The sequence below is a fragment of the Anolis carolinensis genome, chromosome 4 (assembly GCF_035594765.1).
Source record: "Anolis carolinensis isolate JA03-04 chromosome 4, rAnoCar3.1.pri, whole genome shotgun sequence".
In the NCBI taxonomy this organism is placed as follows: Eukaryota; Metazoa; Chordata; class Lepidosauria; order Squamata; family Dactyloidae; genus Anolis; species Anolis carolinensis.
The window spans coordinates 251,954,238-251,978,803 of record NC_085844.1 but is presented as its reverse complement, the minus strand read 5'-3'; the positions used below and the strand labels follow the sequence as shown (position 1 = coordinate 251,978,803).

Here is a 24,566-nt window from a genome sequence, read left to right as displayed (position 1 = left end):
TAGTTCACCTACACCCAGAACGCTATGAACCCAAATAATGATGGCTCTTGGCCACACTTGCCTAGCAGACCCGATAGGCCCAGATTTGACTATTGGTGGGTTTGGAGGGGAACTGGACTGGAAGTTGAGGAGTAGTAGGTGAACTGGGATTTATAGTTCACCTGCAATGAATGAGCATCACACTTGGCACACAGAGCCCCCATAACCAATACAACATATTGCACAAGTTTGGGAAAAAGGGAGTTATAGTTCACCTGCAACCAGATAAACACTGACCCCCACCGACAATGCACTAGGACCACACTTCACACAGAGAAGCCTCATGACCTACTGAACATACTGCAGGTATTTGTGGGAAGGGGCCTTGATTTTGGGAGTTGTAGTTCACCTCCATCCAAAGACCACTGAACCCAGTCAATGACGGATCTGGACCAAACTTGGCACACAGACTGAATATTGCCTGCTGTGGATATTGATAGATATTTTGGGGCAATTGCCTCGGGAATCTGGAAATTGCAGTAGTTCACCCCCATCCAGAGAGTACTGCAGCACACCTGGGACACAGGCCCAAAATGGCCAACTTATAATACTGGCAGGGTTTCGGGAGGATTCAGTCAAGATTCTGGGAATTGTAGTTCACCCACTCCAAATAGAATACCTAACAGAGTTGTTGTATGTCTTTCGGGCTGTGTGGCCATGTTCCAGAAGTATTCTCTCCTGACGTTTTGCCCACATCTATGGCAGGCATCCTCACACAGCCCGAAAGACATACAACAACCCTGTGATCCCGACCATGAAAGCCTTCGACAACACAGAATACATAACATTAAAAGATAAATAATACCATTCTCAAATGACCCGGGCATCACCGGGTCCCCAAGCTAGTACATAATAAAAGTGAAAAAGGTGTATGTGTGTATGTAGAGAAAGTGTCCACTTACATAGACAACCTTCCACCTCTACAAACAGCTCTAGTTCCCACTGAGCAGTAGACACTCATGGCCCTCCCTCCACTGACATGCAGGTTATAGTGAGTACTAGGCTTGATCGATCCACGAAAAAATTGATTCTAAACTCGTTTCAAAACTAGAGGGGGGCAGCTTTTCGTTTCTGATGGTATTTCCGAATTTGGCCCCCCAAAAAATTCGAAATTAACGAAAATTCGTTATTTTCTAAATTAATTCGTTAATGGCGGACGCGCATGCGCAATTCCCAAAAACAGCACAGAGGGAGAGGACTTTACAGGACTCTCCCACCCTCATTTTTTGAGTGATCTTCTTCAAACTTGGTACAGTGGTAGAACACATTTAACACTGATAGCTCACCAAAATTTGGAACGTTTCCCTTATCCTCTGATTTTTGGCGAATTTTCATAGCTTTTATAATAAACCATTTTTTAATAATTGCAGAAATCTGTTCCTGCTTTGAAAGTCTTATTTCCTGTTAAATTGGGTTGTCTTTACTGTGAAAGTCATTGTTCTACTTCAGAAACTTTGTTTTTGTGGCTGAAACTTTGTTAAATTGGTGTGTGTGTGATATATACTGTGTATATATATATAGTCCCTGCATAATGTGTGTGTGTGTGTGTGTGTGTGTGTGTGTGTATAGGTAAAGGTAAAGGTATCCCTTGACGTTAAGTTCAGTCATGTCTGACTCTGGGGGTTGGTGCTCATCTCCATTTCTAAGCCCAAGAGCCAGTGTTGTCCATAGACACCTCCAAGGTCATGTGGCCGGCATGACTACATGGAGTGCCATTACCTTCCCGCCAGAGCGGTACCTATTGATCTACTCACATTGGCATGTTTACAAGCTGCTAGGTTGGCAGAAGCTGGAGCTAACAGCGGGCACGCACTCTGCTCCCGGGATTTGAACCTGGGACCTTTCGGTCTGCAAGTTCAGCAGCTCAGTGCTTTAACACACTTCGCCATCGGGGCTCATGTATATATAATATACATACACATACACACAATGTGGAGAATATGTGGAAAGGTAGATAGATAGATAAGTTGGGAGCCACAGCGAAGGCACCTTCCTGGGAGCAAGGTCTAATAATAATAATAATAATAATAATAATAATAATAATAATAATAATAAAAATCCCTTACAATATCCAAGATGGCTCACTGCTACAGAATCTTGGGAGGTTTAGTTTGATATGGTACCATTATTGGCAGAGAAAGCTAAGCTGTAGGAGTTGAAATCCAATCATTTATCCTCCCTATAGAATCAATTTTATATGCATTTTTAGCTACAGAAAAGCTAAAATCAGGACAGTAAAAGAACAACACCCAGAAAATGGGAATTCCAGACAGGAAACAATCAGGGCCAGCTAATACCTCCCAACAAAGGATTCCCCCAGGTAGGAAGCAGCCAGGCTTTGAAGCTGCAAGGCTATTCAATGCTAATCAAGGTGACCAATTGCAACATTCACACTTGCCTCCCACAGACAAGAGTTCTTTCTCCCACCCTGGACCTTCCACAGATATATAAACCCCACTTGCCTAGCTTCGCACAGACGTCAAAACCTCACCGCCGGGCCCCTCTCTGTCTCTCTCGGTCTCGGCTCCATCCGCCGCCTTCCTGCCTCAGAGAGACACCAGGCCTGAGCTGAGGCGAGGCGGCGGCGGCAGCGGCCATTTCCCCCCTCCGTCTTCCTCTGGAACTCTGGAACTCTGATCATTAATTTTGGTTAGCAATGCTTGCCAGGCTGACCCTCTCATTTTATTGTGGTCTAAATTCCATACCACTATTCCATCTAATGACCTTTTGGCTGGCTACTCACCATGGCACACACCACGCGGCTGACGTAGACGGGGCTGTTATGGCGGGAGCAGTCCTTGTCTTGGTCCTGGAGGAAGTTCAGGCTGGTGTCCAGCATCTTCAGGCAGATGTCCATAATCCCTTTTTCAAACTAAGAGAAGACAATCAATAAACAGGATAAGCACCTCATGTATTTGACAGCATTTTAACTGCTATGGGTCTATGGCTTCCTAGGGTATGTCTTTCAAATAATGAACACCAAAGTTTGAAAATAGATGATGGCTGGATGGATGGATGGATGGATGGATAGAGCAGACATCCAGAGAGAAGGGACAAACTGATAACAGAAGCTGATAGACAGATAAGCAAAAGCTGAGAGATAGGATGCAATTTCTCTCAGCTTTGTGTTGAATACTGATTCAAGTTTTGCATGGGAATTGTAGACCAAATCAAATAATTTTCTCCTTTGAAGAGAAAATGTTGTCCAGCAGCTTCCTCAAAACAGCTGATATTATTGGGTGACCCAATACAGAGAGAGAGAGAAAGAGAAAGAGAAAGAGAAAGAGAGAGAGAGAGAAAGAGAGAGAGAGAGAGAGAGAGAGAGAGAGAGAGAGAGAGAGAGAGAGAGAGAGAGAGAGAGAGGTTGAATAGATTTTCCTGCTGCAGCTTGGGAATATATTGACACTTTCTAGAAGTTGGATCCCACTTTAACTATTACAGATGAGGTAAACCCACCTGCCCATACATCCATGGGATGGAACCGATGCAGTACTTGTTTCTGTTGAAGATCTGCCCATGTTGGGTCAGGACATATTCAATGCGGGCCTCTTCGCTTTCCATGTAGACGGTGTCCTCTGCGCAAAGAGGAGAAAGACACAAATGGAAAAGCGCAAGGGAAAATGGAGAGAAAAAAACAGTCATGCTCAGGAAGAGGAACCGTCAGGAATCGAGGCTGAAATTATTTTTGCGTTATGGAACCAGGCATTCATTGTACTACACAACCCTATTGTGGACTTGCAGCAGAAGTCCAATTTTTATTTAGAAACAAACTTGCAATCAAACAAAGATATATACAGAAAGATAGATTTTAAAAAAGAGTTCAAATGACAGGAAAGGAGATTCCACCTGACTGTAAGAAAAGCTCAAAAGTGGAACTCTCTGCCTCAGAGTCTGGTGGAGGCTCCTTCTTTGGAGGCTTTTGAACATAAGCCTTTACACAGCAGCTTTGGCAACCTCTGGACAACCCATGGTCCTACCAACTTTAAGCAATATTTATTATTATCTCCAGCATTTATATCCCACCCTTCTCACCCAAAGGGACTCAGGGTGGCTTACAACCTTGGCAACAATTTGATGCCTACACAAAATAGATATCGGAAGAAAAGGAGTCATTGTCTCTCTTTGGAAACATCAAACAATAAGAATCCCTACATAGAGGTTGTGAATGAGAAAGTAATCCATTTTCTCTTCCTTCTTCCTTCTTTCCTTTTGCAATTTTGGATTTCTGGAGGGCTGACACTGTCTCTGATGAATCCCCTGCCAGTGGTATAGTGAATAATACACTATTCCTTCTGATCTTGAAAGGTACTGAGCTCTTTCTCAAAAGCAGGACAACACCTTGAATTTTAACTCCTTTGAAGCCTTAATTCCAAAGAGATTGAAGCAGGCACCTGCTGCAGGGTTGACCTGAAGGATGCAATGCCATATCCTATTGGCCAAGAAGACCTACCTTTGCACCATGGATTAAAGAGTAGGATGAATTCTCCAATGTAGTAGCTGGACCCTTGACCCTTGGTGGAGACCTCCAGGTTTAGGTGGTAGCGACCAATCTGGGCATCCGGAGGAGGGAAGATGAACATGGTCAGGGAAGATCTGTCCTGGTTTTCCACAGCAGAACTCCATGCTGTCTTTTCCAGGAAGCAAGAAACAGGGAAGGAGGCCTTGGTCCCTGATGTCTCATTGGGGCAAGGACCTATGGTAGGAAGGAGGAGAAGAGTGCAAGAGAGAGATGGGAAGAAAAGGAGGAGGAGGAGGAGGAAGAGGAGGAGGAGGAGGAGGAGGAGGAGGAGGAGGAGGAGGAGGAGGAGAAAAGTATCAATGTGGGTTAGCACCAACCTGTTAGCGAGTGTGTATAGCGGAATCCAGCAGTGTCCAGTTAACACCATGTGCAAAAGACTCATACCAGGCAGAGGAATTGAAAGAACAAAGGAACTTTACTTGTTGAGTTGAAGTTAAATAAACAGTTCAGCAATCGTACAATGTCCTTGTAGTTGCATAGGATCAATAACTAATCAATCAGCATTCAATATATCCAGCATAGCATATTTAAACTGCTACTTGACCGTAGCTAGAGAGCCTGTCTTTTCTGTGCTCTCCCTGCAAGCTCAGATTCCCAACTGACAAAGCCTGCCAACTGCCATCAAACCGATACATTGTTTTAGGCGTGGCATGTCTCTCTGCAAAAAGTCAGCTCCCTTTTTGCAGAGCTCTTTCTTTGCAAGAATCTTTCAAGGGATTTCTTTTACACACACACACATACACATTAGCATTTTGGCGCAATACAACCATCACAACAACCCCGCCAGGTAGGCACATAATTCATAAATCCCAAATTATTGCCACTGTAACACTGCGTTTGTACAGAATGTTCCAAGGCAAGCAGATCAACACATTCCCATAGATATAATCCTTACTAACACTGTTGACTGAATTTTTCCCATTGAGTTCCCATTTTGTTGAAATATTTCCTGCTGTCACTGATTTTTTTTTTTTTTTTTGGTTTTCATTGATATCTGCTGATGAGAATCAGTGCAGAAATTACAGGGGAAGTTTCACCCTTTCAATTATTTATCACTCATAATCACTCATTGTATTTGCTAGACCCCTTCCTTTGTGTATATCCAGATTGGAGTCATTTACATGTTCCTACACTACATTTCTGGGGTTCAGTCCCCTCTCATTGGATAATAATAATAAATAAATAAAACTTTATTTATACCCCGCCACTATCTCCCCAACGGGGACTCAGGACGGCTTACATGGGGCCATGCCCAGAACAGTACAATATAGCAAAATATAAAACAACATATCACAATACAATTAAACAATACAATAAATAATCATATACACTGCAACACTATATATATATATATATATATATATATATATATATATATATATATAACAGGGCGGGCCGCATGAGACACTTAATTAAAACTTGGGGTGAGAAAAGGATAAGAATACAATCAGGGAGACCAGGGACATAAGATAAAAACAATCTAGAGGGTAGATGATGGGGGAGTAACAAAAGAAGTGTGTAATAGTTACTCTCCGAAAGCACATCGGAAAAGCCAGGTTTTTAAGTCTTTCCTGAAGTCTAAAAGAGTGGGGGCTTGCCTAATTTCGATGAGCAGTGAGTTCCACAGTCGGGGGGCCACAGCAGAAAAGGCCCTCTCCCTTGTTCCCACCAGGCGGGTCTGGGATACAGGCAGTGGCGACAGGAGGGCCTCCCCTGATGATCGAAGAGATCGGACAGGTTTATGGTAGGAGATACGGTCACGAAGGTAGGTGAGTCCCAAACCGTTTAGGGCTTTATAAATGATGGTCTGCACCTTGAATTGGGATCGGAAAGTGAACGGCAGCCAGTGGAGCTCCTTAAACAGGGGAGTAGATCTCTCCCTGTAACTCGCCCCCGTTATTAATCTGGCAGCCGAGCGTTGGACCAGTTGTAATTTCCGAGCCGTCTTCAAGGGAAGCCCCACGTAGAGCGCATTACAGTAGTCCAGTCTAGAGGTAACCAGGGCATGGACCACCGTGGTCAAATCAGACTTCACGAGGTATGGTCGCAGTTGGCGCACAAGTTTGAGTTGTGTGAAAGCCCTCCTGGCCACCGCCGACACCTGAGCCTCAAGCGTCAACGCTGAATCCAGGAGGACCCCCAAACTGCGGACCTGTGATTTCAGGGGGAGTGCAACCCCGTCCAGCACAGGTTGCCACCCAATACCCCGATCAGACGAGCGACTGACCAGGAGAGCCTCTGTCTTGTCAGGATTGATCCTCAGCTTGTTCCTCCTCATCCAGTCCGCCACAGCGGCCAGGCACTGGTTCAGCATCCGAGGGGCTTCCTTGGATTCAGATGGAAACGAGTAGTGGATTTGCGTGTCATCTGCGTAGAGATGGCAACGCCCTCCAAAACTCCGGATGACCTCTCCCAGCGGTTTCATGTAGATGTTAAATAGCATGGGGGATAGGACAGACCCTTGCGGGACCCCACAGGTCAATGGCCAGGGGTCCGAGCAGGTATCCCCCAGCTTCACCATCTGGGAACAGCCCTCCAGGAAGGACTGGAGCCACTGCAGAACCGTGCCACCGAGCCCCATCCCAGAGAGCCTCCCCAGAAGGATACCATGGTCGATGGTATCGAAAGCCGCAGAGATGTCTAGGAGAACCAGCAGGGTCACACTCCCCCTGTCCAGTTCCCTGCGGAGGTCATCCACCAAGGCGACCAAAGCCGTCTCAGTACTGTGCCCAGGCCTGAAGCCAGACTGTGAGCGGTCCAGAAAATCAGTGTCATCGAGGAACTCCTGGAGCTGCGTGGCAACCAATGGACCAATGAATGGATTGAGAAGCAGTAAATTTATTTTTCTTGCCAAAACCACTAACTAGCTCTGATATCCCCATTCAACAGGAGCCCGGATCTTAGCCGGGTCATTTCTCAGCCAATCAGAGGCTGGTGTGGGTATTCCAAATGACTGTCAAAATGAATACATATGCTCTGTATTTCTTGATATGGTGTAGGAGTTCTTTCAGTGTGTATGCTCTATTCTGACATCCTTTCAGGCCTGAAAGAATAAAATCTCTGTTATTTTGCCTTCAACACGGTTTGTGTCCTGATTAGATTTTTGGTGTAGCATAGCGTGCCGGCCTCTGGACCTGCAATTTTAGCAGATATGGAAATCACTGTGGAGAAGCCGCTTAAGAGAGGGCTGTTCTCTGAGAAAAGAATGAAACTAGGAACCTTGCTGGAAAAGTGGAGAAACCAAGATAATGGGACATGGCTCCCTATAGTTGTGTATCAAACACATTGCTTCAATCTTTCTTTTGCAACCATGGAAGTAGTTTTGGGACTCATTGCCCAGAGAAAGAGTTTGGGAAATGCTAACTCATTCCTCAACCCCATTCTGGTTTTAGTTTGTATGAAAAAGGGATAGGACAGATGTAGCTATTAGGGGTGTGCAAAGAAGTCGTATGCCATATTATTTCATAAGATCTGTATATATGAGGTGATATTAAGAAATGCAAAGGGCGCCACGCGAAGAATGCAAGAATCAAAACACTCACCTATGACTTTTTGTTACAATTCAATAAATCTCATAAGTCTCCCAGTTTCATTTTCAACACAGTATCAGTGGTGGGAAGCCAAAGAGGCCATTCCTCTGTAAATTAAGGTTGCCTGTTGTCATTGGGAGAGCAAACGAGTTGGGAGGGAGACAGAATTCTGGGAAATGTAGTTTGGGAAGGCAATGACCTCTGTGGCAGAGAATTCAAAAGGTCCTGCCCTAAACTACAGAACTGGTAGCAAATCTGTGCTGGTAAACAAAGGATAATAGTCTTCAAGCAAAAGCAGACAAGTTGATCAAGGTGCTCATGATAGTTCTTTTATTGCAGTCTCTGCAATTGCAGCTCATCTCATCCTTACTTGTCTTCCTTCTCCCCTTCCCTCTCTGCATCTTTCCTTTTTATCTCCCCACAGCCTCACCCTTCACAACATCTCCCTCCCAGTCAATCAGCTCAGGGTTATCAATACATCTCAAGCCAAGGCTTGCATATCTTCCTTCCGACTCTATGATTTTAAGATGCTTCAAAGCCTTCAATTGAGCCCTGAGGCCAAAGCGAGGCTCACCTGTCTCAACGTGGAAGGTGAGCTTGTCTACTGCTTTGTCGAAGGGCCTTCCGGAGAAGTGCAGCGTCACAAGGAAGGGCTGGCACCAGGAGACGCTGGGAACCCGCGTCGGAGGTCCGGTGGTCCTCGTTGTTGTGCTCGCAGAGCAGGTCCCATGCCGCCAACTGCAGTACTGACAAGGCAAGAGAGAAAGTCGAGAGAGGGATTTTGGCATCAGAATAAGAATGGATTCATCCACAATGCAGAATGAATGCAATTTGTCACCACTTAATCTGCCTTGGGTCAATGCTATGAAGTCCCTGGAGATGTTGTTATATATAAGGCCTTATACCTTCTCTGCCAAAAATTACACCAAACTACAACTCCCAGGGTTCCATAGCATTGAGACAGGGCAGATAAAGTGGTATCTATCTGCATTTATTCTAGAGTGGAGATGTGCTCACTGCCTCTATGCTGATTGGTTGAAGACGATTAAAAAACATGCATATGTACACTTTGAAAAAGTAAAATTAAAAAGTAAAAAGCACTGCTAAGTGTGCTCCCAAAAGAAGCCCATCTACGGTATGCCCATTGCTATTTGAAGGCCTCAAAAGAAGAAGGCCATTCACTTCTTACAGTCAAAAGGCTCAGTCAGGGAACAGTTTGGGAAGCCCTTGAACCCCTGAAAGCACTTTCGGTGCCAAGTTGCATTATTGGAATTGGCTCCGAATGTGATCCCTTGCGAAGCAGATGGTCTCCCTCCCAGGATCTCCTGTCTCCATCTCCCTCCAGCATGCATTGTTTGATCCAAAGCAAGGATCGCCTTCCTATCAGAAAGCATGAAACGAGGGCAATGCAACAACTCTGCAGGTGGAAAAGACAGGAACAGATGGAAGAATGGTAAAATCATAGAGTAAGAAAAGATCCCAGGGGCCATCCAATCCTCTTCTGCCAGATAGGAAAAGTACAAGCACCACCACAACACAAATCCCACGATTCCATCACATTGGCAGTTAAAGTGTGGTCAAACTGCACTAACTCTACAGTGTAGATGACGTGCCCAAAAATGACTTTGAATCCCATCCAAATGAATCAATGAGATTTCCATAAATGTTGACTTCGTTGTTCTCCAGGCATTGGGACAGGAGGTGGAGTCAAACTGCACTAACTCTAAAGTGTAGAAGTGCCCAAAATGACTTTGAATTTCATCCAAACAAATCAATGAGATTTCCATAGATGTTGACTTCGTTGTTCTCCAGGCATTGGGACAGGAGGTGGAGTCAAACTGCACTAACTCTGCAGTGTAGAAGTGCCCAAAATGACTTTGAATCCCATCCAAATGAATCAATGAGATTTCCATAAATGTTGACTTGGTTGTTCTCCGGGCATTGGAACAGGAGGTGGAGTCAAACTGCACTAACTCTGCAGTGTAGAAGTGCCCAAAATGACTTTGAATCCCATCCAAATGAATCAATGAGATTTCCATAAATGTTGACTTGGTTGTTCTCCGGGCATTGGAACAGGAGGTGGAGTCAAACTGCACTAACTCTGCAGTGTAGAAGTGCCCAAAATGACTTTGAATCCCATCCAAATGAATCAATGAGATTTCCATAAATGTTGACTTGGTTGTTATATATATATTTTTATTTATTACAGTTGATGACCAGCAACAAAAAATGCACAAGCATCAGAATAGCGAGAAATGTATACAATTAGATATTAAAAAAACACAGTGAAGAACAAGGTTAAAACACAGTATTGAATATGGTAGTTGAAACAGTATAAAACATTTATATGCTAAAATGGCAAAGGGAAATACTGAAGAAAATATTAAAACCTTCTAAAACTGACTTGGTTGTTGTCCGGGCATTGGGACGGGAGGCAGGAGATCAGTGTATAAATGACCGTAAAAATAAAATTGCATCATTCCTTGCTCTCACTACTTTGGGTTCCAATCAAGAGATAAACTGGGTTACAAATAAATCTAACAAAAACAGCAACAACCATCCTCCCTATCTATATATATAAATGAGTGATGGCATCACAGCGACCAACAAAACAACAAAACTACAGGCCCCCCAACCTCGAAATTTGACAACACAACCCATCATCCACGCCTCTAGGTTGATGCAACAAAAAGAAAAGAAAAATAAAGTCCTAATTAGAGGGAAAGGAATAATTGTTTTTATCCAATTGCTGCCAGTTACAGGGCTAATCTCTGCCCACTTGGTCTCCTAGCAACCAACTCAGCTGAGGGGACAGGCAGACTTAGGCCTCTCTTAGGCCTTTTCCACAGATTATCTAATTTGTTTTTATCCAATTGCTGCCGCTCCATGCAGTCATCCCACATGACCTTGGAGGAGTCTACCGACAACGCCGGCTCTTCAGCTTAGAAATGGAGATGAGCACCAACCCCCAGACTCAGACACGACTGCACTTAGTGTCAGGGAAAACCTTTACCCTTTACCTTAACTACCACCTATTCCTCAATACTTTATTTCCCATACCACCATACTTCACCACAGCAATGCATGGCCGGGCACAGCTAGTCTTATTATAAAGGGAAAGGACAGAAAACTTTGCAAGGAGACCTTCAACGCTGTAAACCTCACACCATGGACTCAGTCGGTTCAGACTGAAATTGCTCTCAAAGGACCAGAAACTCTGGCCAGTGTCATAGCAATTTTACCGGAGCCTCAAGCGGAGATAAAGATTTGCCGGGAGAAACGTGAAGCCAAAGTGCGGGATTAGACATGCGAGGTCCCTGATAACACCATGCCCTTCCTGTTCACAAGGATGCAGACATGTCAGGAATTAGCAATGAATTCTCATCTCCAGGAGAGCGATGGAAGAGATAAAGAGAGGGAGGAAAGAGAGGGAAACCGGAGAGGATCTGCAAAATCCAGGCTGATTTCCCTCTTTGCACTGGCCTGTGGGACTGACATTTGCATCTACACCGATGAATGAATGTAGTTTGACATCAGTTTTACTGCCAAGGCTCAGGTTAATGGGATCACCTTGTGGCACAGTTAACAAAGAATATATACCTTGGCTTATCTAAAATTGACCAATAGTTGGTGGTCTTCTTCACATTCCCCACCTACCTTGGCACAAGTGGTATCTGTGACCTAACTTGTTTACTCCAAGCTAGCTTCTCTTCTCAGAACTTTCTGGAGAAAGGCACCAGCTCAAAAAGAAAGGGAGGGACACAGGTACTACTTTGGTTCATACAAAGAGCTTACATCTATATATATAAAAGAGTGATGGCATCAGGGCAGCAGACAAAACAACAAAACTACAGGCCTCCCAACCTCGAAATTTGACAACACAACCCATCATCCACGACTCTAGGTTGATACAACAAAAAGAAAAGAAAAATAAAGTCCTAATTAGAGGGAGAGGAATAATTGTTTTTATCCAATTGCTGCCAGTTAGAGGGCTAAGCTCTGCCCACTTGGTCTCCTAGCAACCCACTCAGCCCAGGGGACAGGCACAAGAGTTTGGAGAGACCCCTAAGGGCCATCCAGCCCAACCCTTTCTACTATGCAGCAGGACACAATCCAAGCATTCCCAACACATGGACAACGTATAAATACTATACAATACTACACAGGGACATAGACCCCCTCTACCCTCACCACTTTCACAGTACACAAACAACCAAATGCATACTAAACATAAAGACAACCATACAACAGACATTCAATACCACCACTACCTCAACAAGTTCTCACCAACACCACCAGACAACGCCACAGCAACGCGTGGCCGGGCATAGCTAGTTGTCTATATAAAAAGGCTAATATGATATATGCAGAGGCAAAGCCACATATGCAAATGTTTACTATTTTCTGGTTTATGGTCCCTTCAGTAGAACTACAACAACCAGCATTCCATAGTATTGAATCATTGAGAGTTAAAGTGGGGTCAAACTGCATTCATTCTTCAGTTTTGATCAGGCATGGGCAAACTTGGGCAAACTTTTGGACTTAACTCCCACCATTCCTCACTGCCGCTTAAACGGCAGAGGGGCAAAAGGAAAGGGCCTGTGGGTGTTAGGAATGGTGGGAGTTGAAGTCCAAAACACCTGGAGGGCCCAAGTTTGCCCAGGCCTAGTTTAGATGCACCCATAGACTCAGACTCCATATGAAAGGATAACTTTTGAAACACAGAAGGCTTACCGTATATACTCAAAGATAAACCAAGTTTTTCAACCTTTTGTTTTTTAGCTGAAAAAGCCTCCTTCAGATTATAATGGGGTCAAGACCAGGCAACAGAACCTGGAGGCCATTGCTTTCAATAGATGATATATTTCTCTCTTACCCTCCCTTATCAGTGTGTTTTCCAAAGCCTCCCTCGCTCTTAACCAAGGGAATGTTTTGAAAAAGGAAAGACGCCCTTGCAAGTTTGGAAGAAGAAAAATATATATATCCATTAATTTTATAAATGCATTTTCCCCTGAAATATTGGTTAAACTCTCCTACAGATATATAGGCATTAACCCCCTGCATACATTTGCATTCCCCATGTACTTATATATCTCTATCTATTTATCTATATACAGTAGAGTCTCACTTATCCAAGCCTTGCTTATCCAAGCCTCTGGATAATCCAAGCCATTTTTGTAGTCAACGTTTTCAATATATCGTGATATTTTGGTGCTAAATTTGTAAATACAGTAATTACAACGTAACATTACTGCGTATTGAACTACTTTTTCTGTCAAATTTGTTGTATAACATGAAGTTTTGGTGCTTAATTTGTAAAATCATAACCTAATTTGATGTTTAATAGGCTTTTCCTTAATCCCTTCTTATTATCCAAGATATTCGCTTATCCAAGCTTCTGCCGGCCCGTTTAGCTTGGATAAGTGAGACTCTACTGTACATTAATTTTATATATGAATTTCCCCTTATATGTTTGCAGTTTCTTGCAAATCCTATATACATATAGATCCATGTACCTGTATATCAATATCCATATATATACATTATTTAACCTATTGATGCCTCGATTAATGTGATTTGATTGGTATCTATTTTTATTTTGAAATTTACCAGTAGCTGCTTCATTTCCCACCCTCGGCTTATACTCGGGTCAATACGTTATCCTAGTTTTTTGTGGTAAAATTAGGTGCCTCGGCTTATATTCGCATCGGCTTATACTCAAGTATATATGGTACTTTGTAGTGAGACTGGCTATCTATAAGGCTGTGAAGGAATTCTAAAATGTAACTCATTCAGTTGTTTAGTTACTAGTTCTCCAAATGTTTCAAACATCCAACTTACAAGTGATTCATAGTTGCAAACGGGGCTGAGACAACAGGAAATAAGAGCAATCTCCCCTTTGGAAGGATGGAAAATCAACTCCTGAAAGAGTTATCTTCATGGGGAAAACTCAACTGAAAATTTATCTCCAGTCCTGAAAGAATTATCATGTCTCCACTGAAGCTTTATCTCCAATCCTTGTTTTCACAGCAAGCCAAGTTTTTCAAAACTTTATCTCAAGGACAGAAAGTGAGGTAAAATCTTCTGAACAGGGGCACAGACAGCAAAACAAACACAACAGGGGTGTTGACCGTTCCCTATGCTATCCAACCTGGGGACTGCTTGTATTCAATTCACACTACAGCCACTTCCTTTGAACTTCTGACAGACTGCTCCAATGACCCACTGTTAGCTCCAGTTTCTGCCAACCTAGCAGTTCGAAAACATGCAAAAGTGAGTAGATCAATAGGTACTGTTCCAGCGGGAAGGTAACGACTTTCCATGCAGTCATGCCAGTGGCCACATGACCTTGGAGGTGTCTTTGGACAACGCTGGCTCTGCAGCGTAGAAATGGAGATGAGCACCAACCCCAGAGCCGGACACAACTGGACTTAATGCCAGGGGAAATTCTTTACCTTTACCTTCCTTATTATGGCCACATTTACCCATTTTTAAATCAAAAGAGATCAAAGTTTAGGAAACAAACACACCAAGAATAGGGTTTTGTCTTTCCTATTAATTGGAAGAGTATCTACTCCTTAAAATATTACCTTCTTGGACCACTTTGATTAGTGTGCCTCCTTCAACAAGTTCATTTCAGAGGGAGCATTGGCCAATAGCAAATGGATAAGTTAATGGCACAGGAAGGTCCTTCCTTGGAAGCTTTTGAACAGAGGCTGGATGGCCATCTCTCAGGGATACTTTGTGCTTATCCTGTTTAGCAGTGGGATGGGCTAGATGGCCTATGTGATCTCTTACAACTCAATGATTCTATGATTCTAGTCTTGAGTGTCACATGAACAGAGCAATAGAAGCATGCAAGGTGCAGAGATCAGATTGCAATAATGGTTTCACAAAATTCAGAGAGAAAAAGAAAAGGACTGTGGAGCAAACTCCCATTAACCAAACGGTTCCTGCAAAGTGTCCTGACATTTCGCCCACATCACTGGCAGGCATCCTCAGAGGTTGTGAGGTATATTGCCATGGCCATACAGCCATACAACCCAGAAAACACACAACAACCCTGTGATTCCAGCCATGAAAGCCTTCAACAAAGTGCCCTTTTCTTTGTGCATTTATTACCTTAGAACATGCTGTTGTCCGCTGGTCAGATTTGAATCCGTTCTATTCTCTGTTTGGCTGTTTCTTTGGCTTCTTCTGGACGCCTTCAGTTCTGCTCTGCAAATGTACCTCCATATATATTGTCATCCAAAGCACACACCCATCAACTGGCTGGGTATCAGGTCACCACAATAGTGCAAGTGGAGCGGAGAAGGAAAACCAAAGGCTTTCCAGGAAAAGTCAGGTCTGCACTTTGAAAAAAACACACCTGGGAATGAAATATTTACAAGATTGGGGCAGTTGATGACACAGGATTTGAGGTTGGTCAAAGAGACCCATCTAACTGGCTCCTTGGCATCTCAGCATAGTCCCCATCTCATGTTTGTATAGTGAAGATCTACTTGATTTGATCATTGAAGTATTTATAGCCTATTCTTAACTTGGAGATCTCAGGCTGGCTTGCAATCAGATCCATCTAATGGATTCAAACTAGTGTCAATGAATTTATTTAAAATTATACAGTTGTAGATTTGGAAGAGCCCTAGGGTCCGGAGACCATAAATCAAATCCCTGGAGGCCATGAATCCCTATGAAGAGCGTCTTAAGGAGCTGGGTCTGTTTAGCCTGCAGAACAGAAGGTTGAGAAGAGACATGACAGCCATGTATAAATATGTGGAAGAATGTCAGCGTTGTATCCCAGCCTGCATCTGAGCTGCCAGATGAGCCTGAGATTGGACCTGTTCAGCCTGTGATTGTGTCTGCACCTGACCTGTCAAATGAATCTGGGTTGAGGCCTAGAATTCCCATGCAGCCAGAGTCCTGGACAGCCAGAGTTTGTTCCTGAGAATTCTGGGAGCAAGCATACAAAGGTTTCAAGCAGGCAGCTTGAATCACATTCCTTGGGAGAGTCAAGGTTGAGTTATCTCTTAGTAGATAGGCATTACAGTTGTGATAAGAGTAATGAGGTTGACAGAAAGCAATAAGTCAACAGAGACAAGAAAGGGAGGGTCTGAGAAGAAGCAGATGGCTGCTAATGAAAAAAGGTTTTGAGCAAACTTCCCACGGAAAGAGGCCTTGATTTCAGCTTTAAGAGGAGCTGCTTCTGAGAGAGATTTTCAGAGGTGGTAACTTTGCTCATCGAGAATGTTATACCTGTTTTATAGACTCTTGTTTCATGCTTCACAGAATCCTGTTTCATGTTCCTGTGGACTTCCATGCCAAGTTTATGTAGCCTTGTATCCTGAGTTTTGTTCCAGTCTTTGTTTTTGCTCTTGGGGAATTTTGGATTATCCTCATTGATCCTGAAAGTTTTGCAGTTTGGATCCCTTGTTCCAGTCAAAGATCCTGTTCTTTGTTCCAGTTTTGATCCTGTTCCTTGGACTAATGTTAACACCTTATTGAAGTTTATTCTTGTGTTTGATTTCCATGGACCTTTGTTTCAAGACTCTCAAGTATCTTGTACCTGGTGGACTAAAACCTTGTTTCATTGACTTTGAACTTTGATTTACTATTGCTTACATATATTATTCAATAAACAACTTGCTTTGTTTATAGTCTGGGGCTCCAGCATGGTCTTGAGGTTTCTCTGCAGTCTAGGGGCGCAACAGTCATAAGGAAGAGGGAGGAGGCTTGGTTTCTGCTACCCCGGAAACTAGGACTCAATGGAGCCATGGGTTCAAATGACAGGAAAAGAGATTCCATTGAACATTAGGAAGAACCTTTGGAAACACCCTGTGATTGTCCCAATGTGAACAAAGCAAAATAAAATGGTATAAATGCTGGAGGGTTTGGAGATTACTATGCTGAATTAGATAGATAGAATAAAGAAGTTGTGTCAGATATGACGTTAGCAGAGTATTTTTATCTTATGCCTTCAGGGTGGGAAGTTTATTTTAGCTTTTTAATGGTGTCATTTTATAATTATCGCTTTTAAGGGGAGGACAGCAGAAATGTCTTGATAGGTGTATTAGTGACATAAGTGAAGTATTCGGAAATTATTGTCTTAACAAATTTGTGTCAAGATGCTTATATTGCTTGGGGGGGGGGAGACATAGATTGGGGTTAAAGCCAATACCTTGCACATCTAGGCTTGCCTTTTGGGAATCTATTTAATTATATTTATTCAAGTATTTATAGGCTGCCTTATACTTCGAGATCTCAGGGCGGCATGCCCTCAAAGCAGTCTGACAGATTAAAAGCAGTATCAATAAGTATAAAACATTATTTTAAAAGACCAAAAGCAATTTAACAGATTAAAGGGACAGATTAGAAGATGCTGAAATGGTTTAAAAGGATGTAGAACCAGTTGTCTGAGAAAATTTGGATAAAACGCCCAGAGTTTCGATGGGATGTTGGCCTGCATCAATAAGAGTCTAGTGTCTAGATCCAGGGAAGTCATGCTCGCCTTCTATTCTATTCTGCCTTGGTCAGATCACACCTGGAATCACACTGTGTCTAATTCTGGGCATCGCAATTGAAGGGAGATGTTGACAAGCTGGCAGATGGCCATCCAGCCTTTGCTGGAACTCTCTGCCCCGGACTGTGGTGGAGGCTCCTTCTTGGGAGGCTTTTAAGCAGAGGCTGGATGGCCATCTGTTGTGGGTGCTTTGAATGTGATTTTCCTGCTTCTTGGCAGAATGGGGTTGGACTGGATGGCCCATGAGGTCTCTTCCAACTCTATGATTCTATGATTCTATGAATGACCAGAATGACAAAAGACTGAATGGACATTTCTCTAGGGGTATAGCATCTAGATCCAGGGAAGTCCTGCTCCCCCTTATTCTATTCTGCCTTGGTCAGACCACACCTGGAATACTGTGTCCAATTTCGGGCACTGCGGTTGAAGGGAAATGTTGACAAGCTGGAAAGTGTCCAGAGGAGGGCAACTAAAATGATTAAGGGTCTGGAGAACAAGCCCTATGAGGAGCGGCTTAAAGAGCTGGGCATGTTTAGCCTGCAGAAGAGAAGGCTGAGAGGAGACATGATAGCCATGTACAAATACGTGAAGGGAAGTCATAGGCAGGAGGGAGCGAGCTTCCTTTCTGCTGCCCTGCAGACTAGGACGCAAGGGAACAATGGCTTCAAACTACAGGAAAGGAGATTCCACCTGAACATCAGGAAGAACTTCCTCATTGTGAGAAGGGCTGTTTGGCAGTGGAACTCTCTGCCCCAGACTGTGGTGGAGGCTCCTTCTTTGGAGGCTTTTAAGCAAAGGCTGGATGGCCATCTGTCGGGGGTGCTTTGAATGCGATTTCCTGCTTCTTAGCGGGGGGTTGGACTGGATGGCCCATGTGGTCTTTTCCAACTCTACTATTCTATGATTCTATGATTCTAGGAGTGTTTGGGTTGTGTCTTTCTTTATGGCTGAATGGGGCTGGATTGGATGTCCTTTGGGAGTCTCTTCCAACTCTAGGATTCTATGATTCTATGACAAAGGGCAGAACAATAAAAGAGATGATCCACTCATAATTCAAACATGATTGGTTGGTTGATTGACATTATTAATTGTTGTAAACTCTTGTTTTATTGTATTACATACTTATCTTTTGTATATAGCAAATTGTATTGGATTTTCCTGTTATGTTGTTTTGGCCTTGCCCCATGTGAGCCACCCCAAGTCCCCATGTGGAGATGGTGGCGGGGTATAAATAAAGTTTTTTTATTGCAATTGTTGTTGTTGTTGCTGCTGCTGCTGTTAGAGACTAGATGCACATCTAGATTGACAACTTAGCATGAAGGGCCAGTGATTTAGCTCCATGTGAGCTAAATGATGGACAGAGAAGATCCAGATTAACACATTGCAAAGCTAACATAACCAAAGTTGCAAGCTGCTCCAAATTTCCACTCCAGAATCCAGAGCAATCTGCGACTCGAAAGAGTTGGGCTGGTTCTGAGACAAACCTGGCTGTGAAATGGCAGACAAAGGTTTGAGGAAATGAGACAAAGGGAGTTCCGGTGGCTGTAGAAAAAAGACGTTTATTCTCAGTGGCCAGAGAGAATAAGCAATATAGACCCTCCTGTTTCCAGGAAAAAAGGGTACAAGACAAAGAAACACAGATCCTTATATACTATTTTGGCCTTCCTCTATCTACGTCACATAGGTATTATCCATCACCAATTAGTGTCAAAAAACTCTTCCTCGGCACTTAACTAAAAAGCTACCTTTGCATTTTCCTAAAATATAGACTACTTCAAGACCTCTGACCCTCCATTAGGCGTTATCTCTGGAATTCCCATCTAAGCTCTCAGGATCCATTAATTAAGGAATTTCCCCCTATCTTAGCTGTCAGAGAGTCATTAGCACTCCTCCATGGAGCCAGGTCTTATCTTGACATCCCAAAAAGCCTTAATTTATCTTTTGTCCATTAGTTTATCTATTCTTGTTGACACTTAACATATGTCCCTGGCATTCAGGGTGAACTTTGGTCTTGCTTATGGGAAGACAATTATTTGCTGAGCAGAGTGTATTTTTGGGCTATAGGCACACAATTCTGCTTGTGATTACATTTTTCCTATTTCTATTTCTTAACATGATTACATTCAATATATAGTTTCCAATACAAGTATTATTTTTCCCCAATACACCTTCATCAGCTGGAATAGATTACATGACCATCCTGTATTGCGTATTAAGTCACTGCATAAGTACACCTCCATACAAGACATTTTAAACACTTTGTCAGCTATTCAGACTTCCGGTGCCTTGCACAAGCGAGAGGAGGGATTCCTCAATGTGGTAAGAGGAACATCCAATTATTGGTTAATTTAAAGGTCCGGTCCATTGCAGAAACACTCCCTTGGAGGACATGAAACGGAAAAAGAAGATGACGTATGTATGCAGATGATTCCTTGATTGACTTAAGTGTCCAGTGACCTAAAGGTGCAGATCATGGAAGACAAAAGGTGGTAAAGCTGAATATCCAGAGGCTTGACTGTCCTTGCAAAAGGCTAATTCATTCATCTTTGTTTAGCCTCCTCATCCTTAAGAGCCATAAGCCTTTGTACATATCTGGCCAAGTAAACAGTACAAAACACAGCCCTGATGATGAGGGATGAGCTGTCTTAAACATATATACAAACAATATTATATTACATTATGCAATATCATTTGAAACTTTTCTGTTCCTGGTTTGAAAGGATTTTTTTTCCTATTTAATTGTACCATACTTACTTTGAAATTAGTTGCTATATTTCAGAAACTGTTTTTGTGACTGCTACAAACTATGTTGAATTGGTTGAAACCCAATGACGAGATATTCGTGGAAAGATTATAGCAAAATGTGCTGCAGGATGTCCCTCCCAGAAAGATGAAGTTTTTGCAGTTTAATAAACTTTTACCTTGTTTTTATGATAGAACCTATTAGGAAATGAGATTTATAACCCTGGGACAAAAATCATGTTACATAGCGTTATCAGGTCCGGGAGATCGCTGTAGGGATATTTCCTGATGGCTCAGCAATCTCTGTTCCCAAGAGATTATGTTAATAGAGGAGACTGTGGGAATGTGTGTCTTCGCAATACATTTGATTTTAGCTTCATAAACTTAGAATTAATTAATACAAGTTACACAAAAAATTATTACATTTATTAAAGGGTTAAATTTTGATAAAGTTTGGGGTACAGTTGCTGCTGGGTCCTCCCAAAGATTTCAGCAGTTTTGGAACAGTGAGACTTTGACAGAGTAGAAAAGGTTTGAAAAATTAAAAATAAAATCATATAGCTTTGTGTGAAGTCTTTCAAATATCTTAATTAATTTGGGAAAGGTGTGTGGTGGCTCGATAACAATATCACTTTGATGCTAAGTGATTGTAAGAGTGGCCATCTGCAAGTGCCACCCTGGGTTTGGTGCCACTGAATAGTCAGGACTCCATCCCGCCTCTGTGTCCCTGATCCTGCAATCCATTTTCATTAAAAATAGGCTTCTTAAGGCAAATGAAAATACATCAAACATATATTTTTCAGTATTATATCATTCAAAATAATGTTAACTTACGACATATTTAATGCGATGATTGAAATTGTAGCTCATGGTTGAGTTTCTCCTAATGCCAACCTCATGCCACTCACAACATTGAATCTATTTCTTGTTTTGGTTTTAGATTGAAGAAGCATTGAAAATCTGCTCTCACAGATATATATATATATATATATATATATATATATATATATATATATATACACACACACACACACACACACACACACACACACACACACACACACACGAGGGTTGAATGAAAAGTAATGCCTTCGCCTTCGTAACTCAACAGATGGCAGTCCTGGTCTGCGGCAGGTCGTGGCTTGTTCAGTAGACTCTAATAATAATAATAATAATAATAATAATAATAATAATAATAATAATAATAATAACCCTCAAGATTGAACTTCAAAGACTGGCAGAAACCAGTGCAGGTGGTCCCGGTGGTGATGGGCACACTGGGTGCCGTGCCAAAAGATCTCAGCCAGCATTTGAAAACAATAGACATTGACAAAATTACAATCTGTCAACTGCAAAAGGCCACCCTACTGGGATCTGCGCGCATCATCCGAAAATACATCACACAGTCCTAAACGCTTGGGAAGTGTTCGACTTGTAGTTTTGTGATATGAAATCCAGCATGTCTATCTTGTTTGCTGTGTCATACAATAATAATAATAATAATAATAATAATAATAATAATAATAATAATAATAACAACACTTTATTTATACCCCACCACCATCTCCCCAAGGGGACTCGGGGCGGCTCACATGGGGCAAAGCCCAATCAGCATAGTTTACAAAAACAACAGCATAAATACATTACACAATAAAACACAATAAGGCAATAAAACAAGAGTTAATACAACAGTAATAATAACTCTCCTCTACAGTTCCATTTGGGGGGAAGCCTTAGCATTGAACGGTTGTGTTGTTAAAGTCAATGCGACTTAAGCAACTTGCAGTCATTGAACTCTTGACAGCAGAAGGTGTCACCCCAATGGAGATTAATCAGAGAATGCAAGCTGTTTATGGGGATTGTGTTGGTGTGAGTGCTGTGCATCATTGGGTGAGTAAGTTTCAAGATGTTGAGGTGGGAACATCTGACTTACGTGACAAACAAAGATTTGGACATCCTGTGACAGCAACCACCGAGTTTCACAAGCAAAAGGTTGACAGATTGATTCAGGACAATCGTCGTGTCACTCAGAGAGAAATTTCAAGCATAATCGGCATTTCACAAGAACGTGTGGGTCACATGATTGCTTTGCTTGGCTATCAGAAGATCTGTGCACGATGGGTTCTGTGAGACGTCAGTTGCGGGAACAGAGTGTCGACTTCTTCTGTAACAGCTTCAGAAAATGTGTTCATCGTTGGCAGAAATGTATCCAATTGTCTGGTGATGATGTGGAAAAGTGAATAGTGGTAGTTAAAGAGCACTTTCTAAGGATTATTTCTGCGTTAGATTTATTAAAATATTCCCATCCAAACCCAAGTAACGAAGGTGGAGGCATTACTTTTCATTCAACCCTCATAGAAACAAAGGGGAGTAAAACTTGAAACACAACCATTGGCGACATTTGGATGATGTGATTTTTTTTGTTCTGATTATGGTTTTGTTTGGATGACGTGATTTTTGTTTTGTTTGGATGACGTGATTTTTAAGCTGACTATCTGGAGAAAGAGTTACTCCTTATATCTATATAAGACAAAAAGGAAAATCTACAAAATCAGGACCTTATGGAAATTTTGGTATGTGCTGCAAGGATGGATTGAGTCAAAGTATATATAAAAGATGAGATAAATTATCAATACAGAATTGGTTCAACAATGTATGGGCCATAATAGCACCATCTGAAAAAAATTAACATACAAAGTACAGATAAGAGAGAGGAGAAAGAAAAGAGAATTTGTTTGAGCTTATACAGAAACCTTTTATCAGCTAATATGTGCCAGAGAAAAAGCACATTTAAGCCCCTCTTAGATCAAGTGAGATTTTGGAGCAAGGATAAGCGGAAGATAGGACTATGGTTAAGAATATGAGACAATAGAGCAAAGGAGAATTCATTAGTAAGAGGACCGAGAGGAAAGTCGTCTGTAAAGGTCTACAAATTGGGAAGAAGAGGGCCGTTGAAGGGACAATGCAAAATTTTAGATTGTGACCTGTTACAGTATTGTGATATTCTATATAATATCAGGGGTTCTTATAGCGTGGGGAACAAAACGTATCCACAGGAGAGGGCAATCTGGAGCCCTTTCCTGTTATTTTCATCACAGCTTCTCAGAGAGGAAAAGTTTTCTGTCCTATTGTCTGAGATGGCAGAAAGATCAGTGCCGAAAATTCTGATGTTCCTTTGGAGAGGTAAAGTGAAAGTGTATGTCCATTAATTTAAGCTTTTCTTCTTCTTCTTTTCCTATTGCAAAAAAGGAAATCTGGATAAATCTGAGGCTGGATCTACACATTATATAGTCAGTGTAGACCCATCATCATCATTGATGATATGGTCAAGTCTGATTGCCTTCCAAGTGTAGGGTCTTGGTGGTGGGTCCATAGGTGATTCTTGATGTCAGGGTATTGTGAATTGTGTGAAATGTTAAAATCAATCTAGGCTGTTAGGAATGTTTTTTCTGTATGAGTTTCAGCAATGGAGGAGTTAATAAGAACCTGCTTTGATTGATGTAACACAGGACCAATGGGGTCAAGTCTGATTGACCGGGACTTCCTACATGATCTGTGGAATGCAGGGGAGTGGTCTGTGTTCGGCATGAGCGTTCACTGAAGATGGACGATGAATGTTATGCTCCGTAGCCGAGGAGACACTGCCATGTGTCTGGGACTTATTGCAAATGACTGCAACTGTATATAGTGATGTAAATAAAGTTTAAGTACCGTTGGATTTTCAACTGAACCTTCGGCTCCTGGTGTTTTGTTGACCAGTGCTGATTCTCCGCATGAGAAGGCAGCCTGGAGAAGGAGGGATCGGTGAGACCAGGATGATTATTTTTGGAACCCACTCTGCATGGCAACCAGAGTCTCACCCCAACATCCCCCTGACACTTGATCCACATGTTCTTCCTCAGTGAGGACAGCAATTTCCAGGTGGAAGGCAGTCCCAATAAGGGTGGTTTGGTGCACCTTCTTCTTCTTGACATATTTCTCACTTTTGTCCTCCATTCGTGCTTCTTCAAATTCCACAGCACTGTTGGCAACAGCTGACCTCTAGTTCCAATACTCAAGGGCCAGTCTCTTTCGGTGTCCATGCCACAGTTTTTAAGGTTAGCTTTAAGGCCATCTTACAATCTCTTTTCCTGTCCACTAACATTTAATTTCCCATTCTTGAGCTGAGAGTAAAGTAACTGCTTTGGTAGACATTGATCTTTGGGCATTCGGACAGCGT

At 42.4% G+C, this 24,566-nt stretch overlaps 1 protein-coding gene across 1 annotated transcript in view; it reads right to left on the bottom strand.

The window, feature by feature from the left end:
* LOC100553086 (protein-glutamine gamma-glutamyltransferase 2-like) overlaps positions 1 to 24,343 on the bottom strand; it is a 46,302-nt gene extending 21,959 nt beyond the window's left edge. Inside the window, exons 1-5 of the mRNA XM_062979792.1 lie at positions 24,208 to 24,343; positions 8,694 to 8,834; positions 4,498 to 4,732; positions 3,496 to 3,682; positions 2,793 to 2,911 (exon numbers count right to left, since the gene is read on the bottom strand). Coding sequence (XP_062835862.1) covers positions 2,793 to 2,911; positions 3,496 to 3,682; positions 4,498 to 4,732; positions 8,694 to 8,834; positions 24,208 to 24,343 — 818 coding nt within the window. The remainder of the gene's footprint in view (positions 1 to 2,792; positions 2,912 to 3,495; positions 3,683 to 4,497; positions 4,733 to 8,693; positions 8,835 to 24,207) is intronic.
* Positions 24,344 to 24,566: the final 223 nt, after the last annotated feature.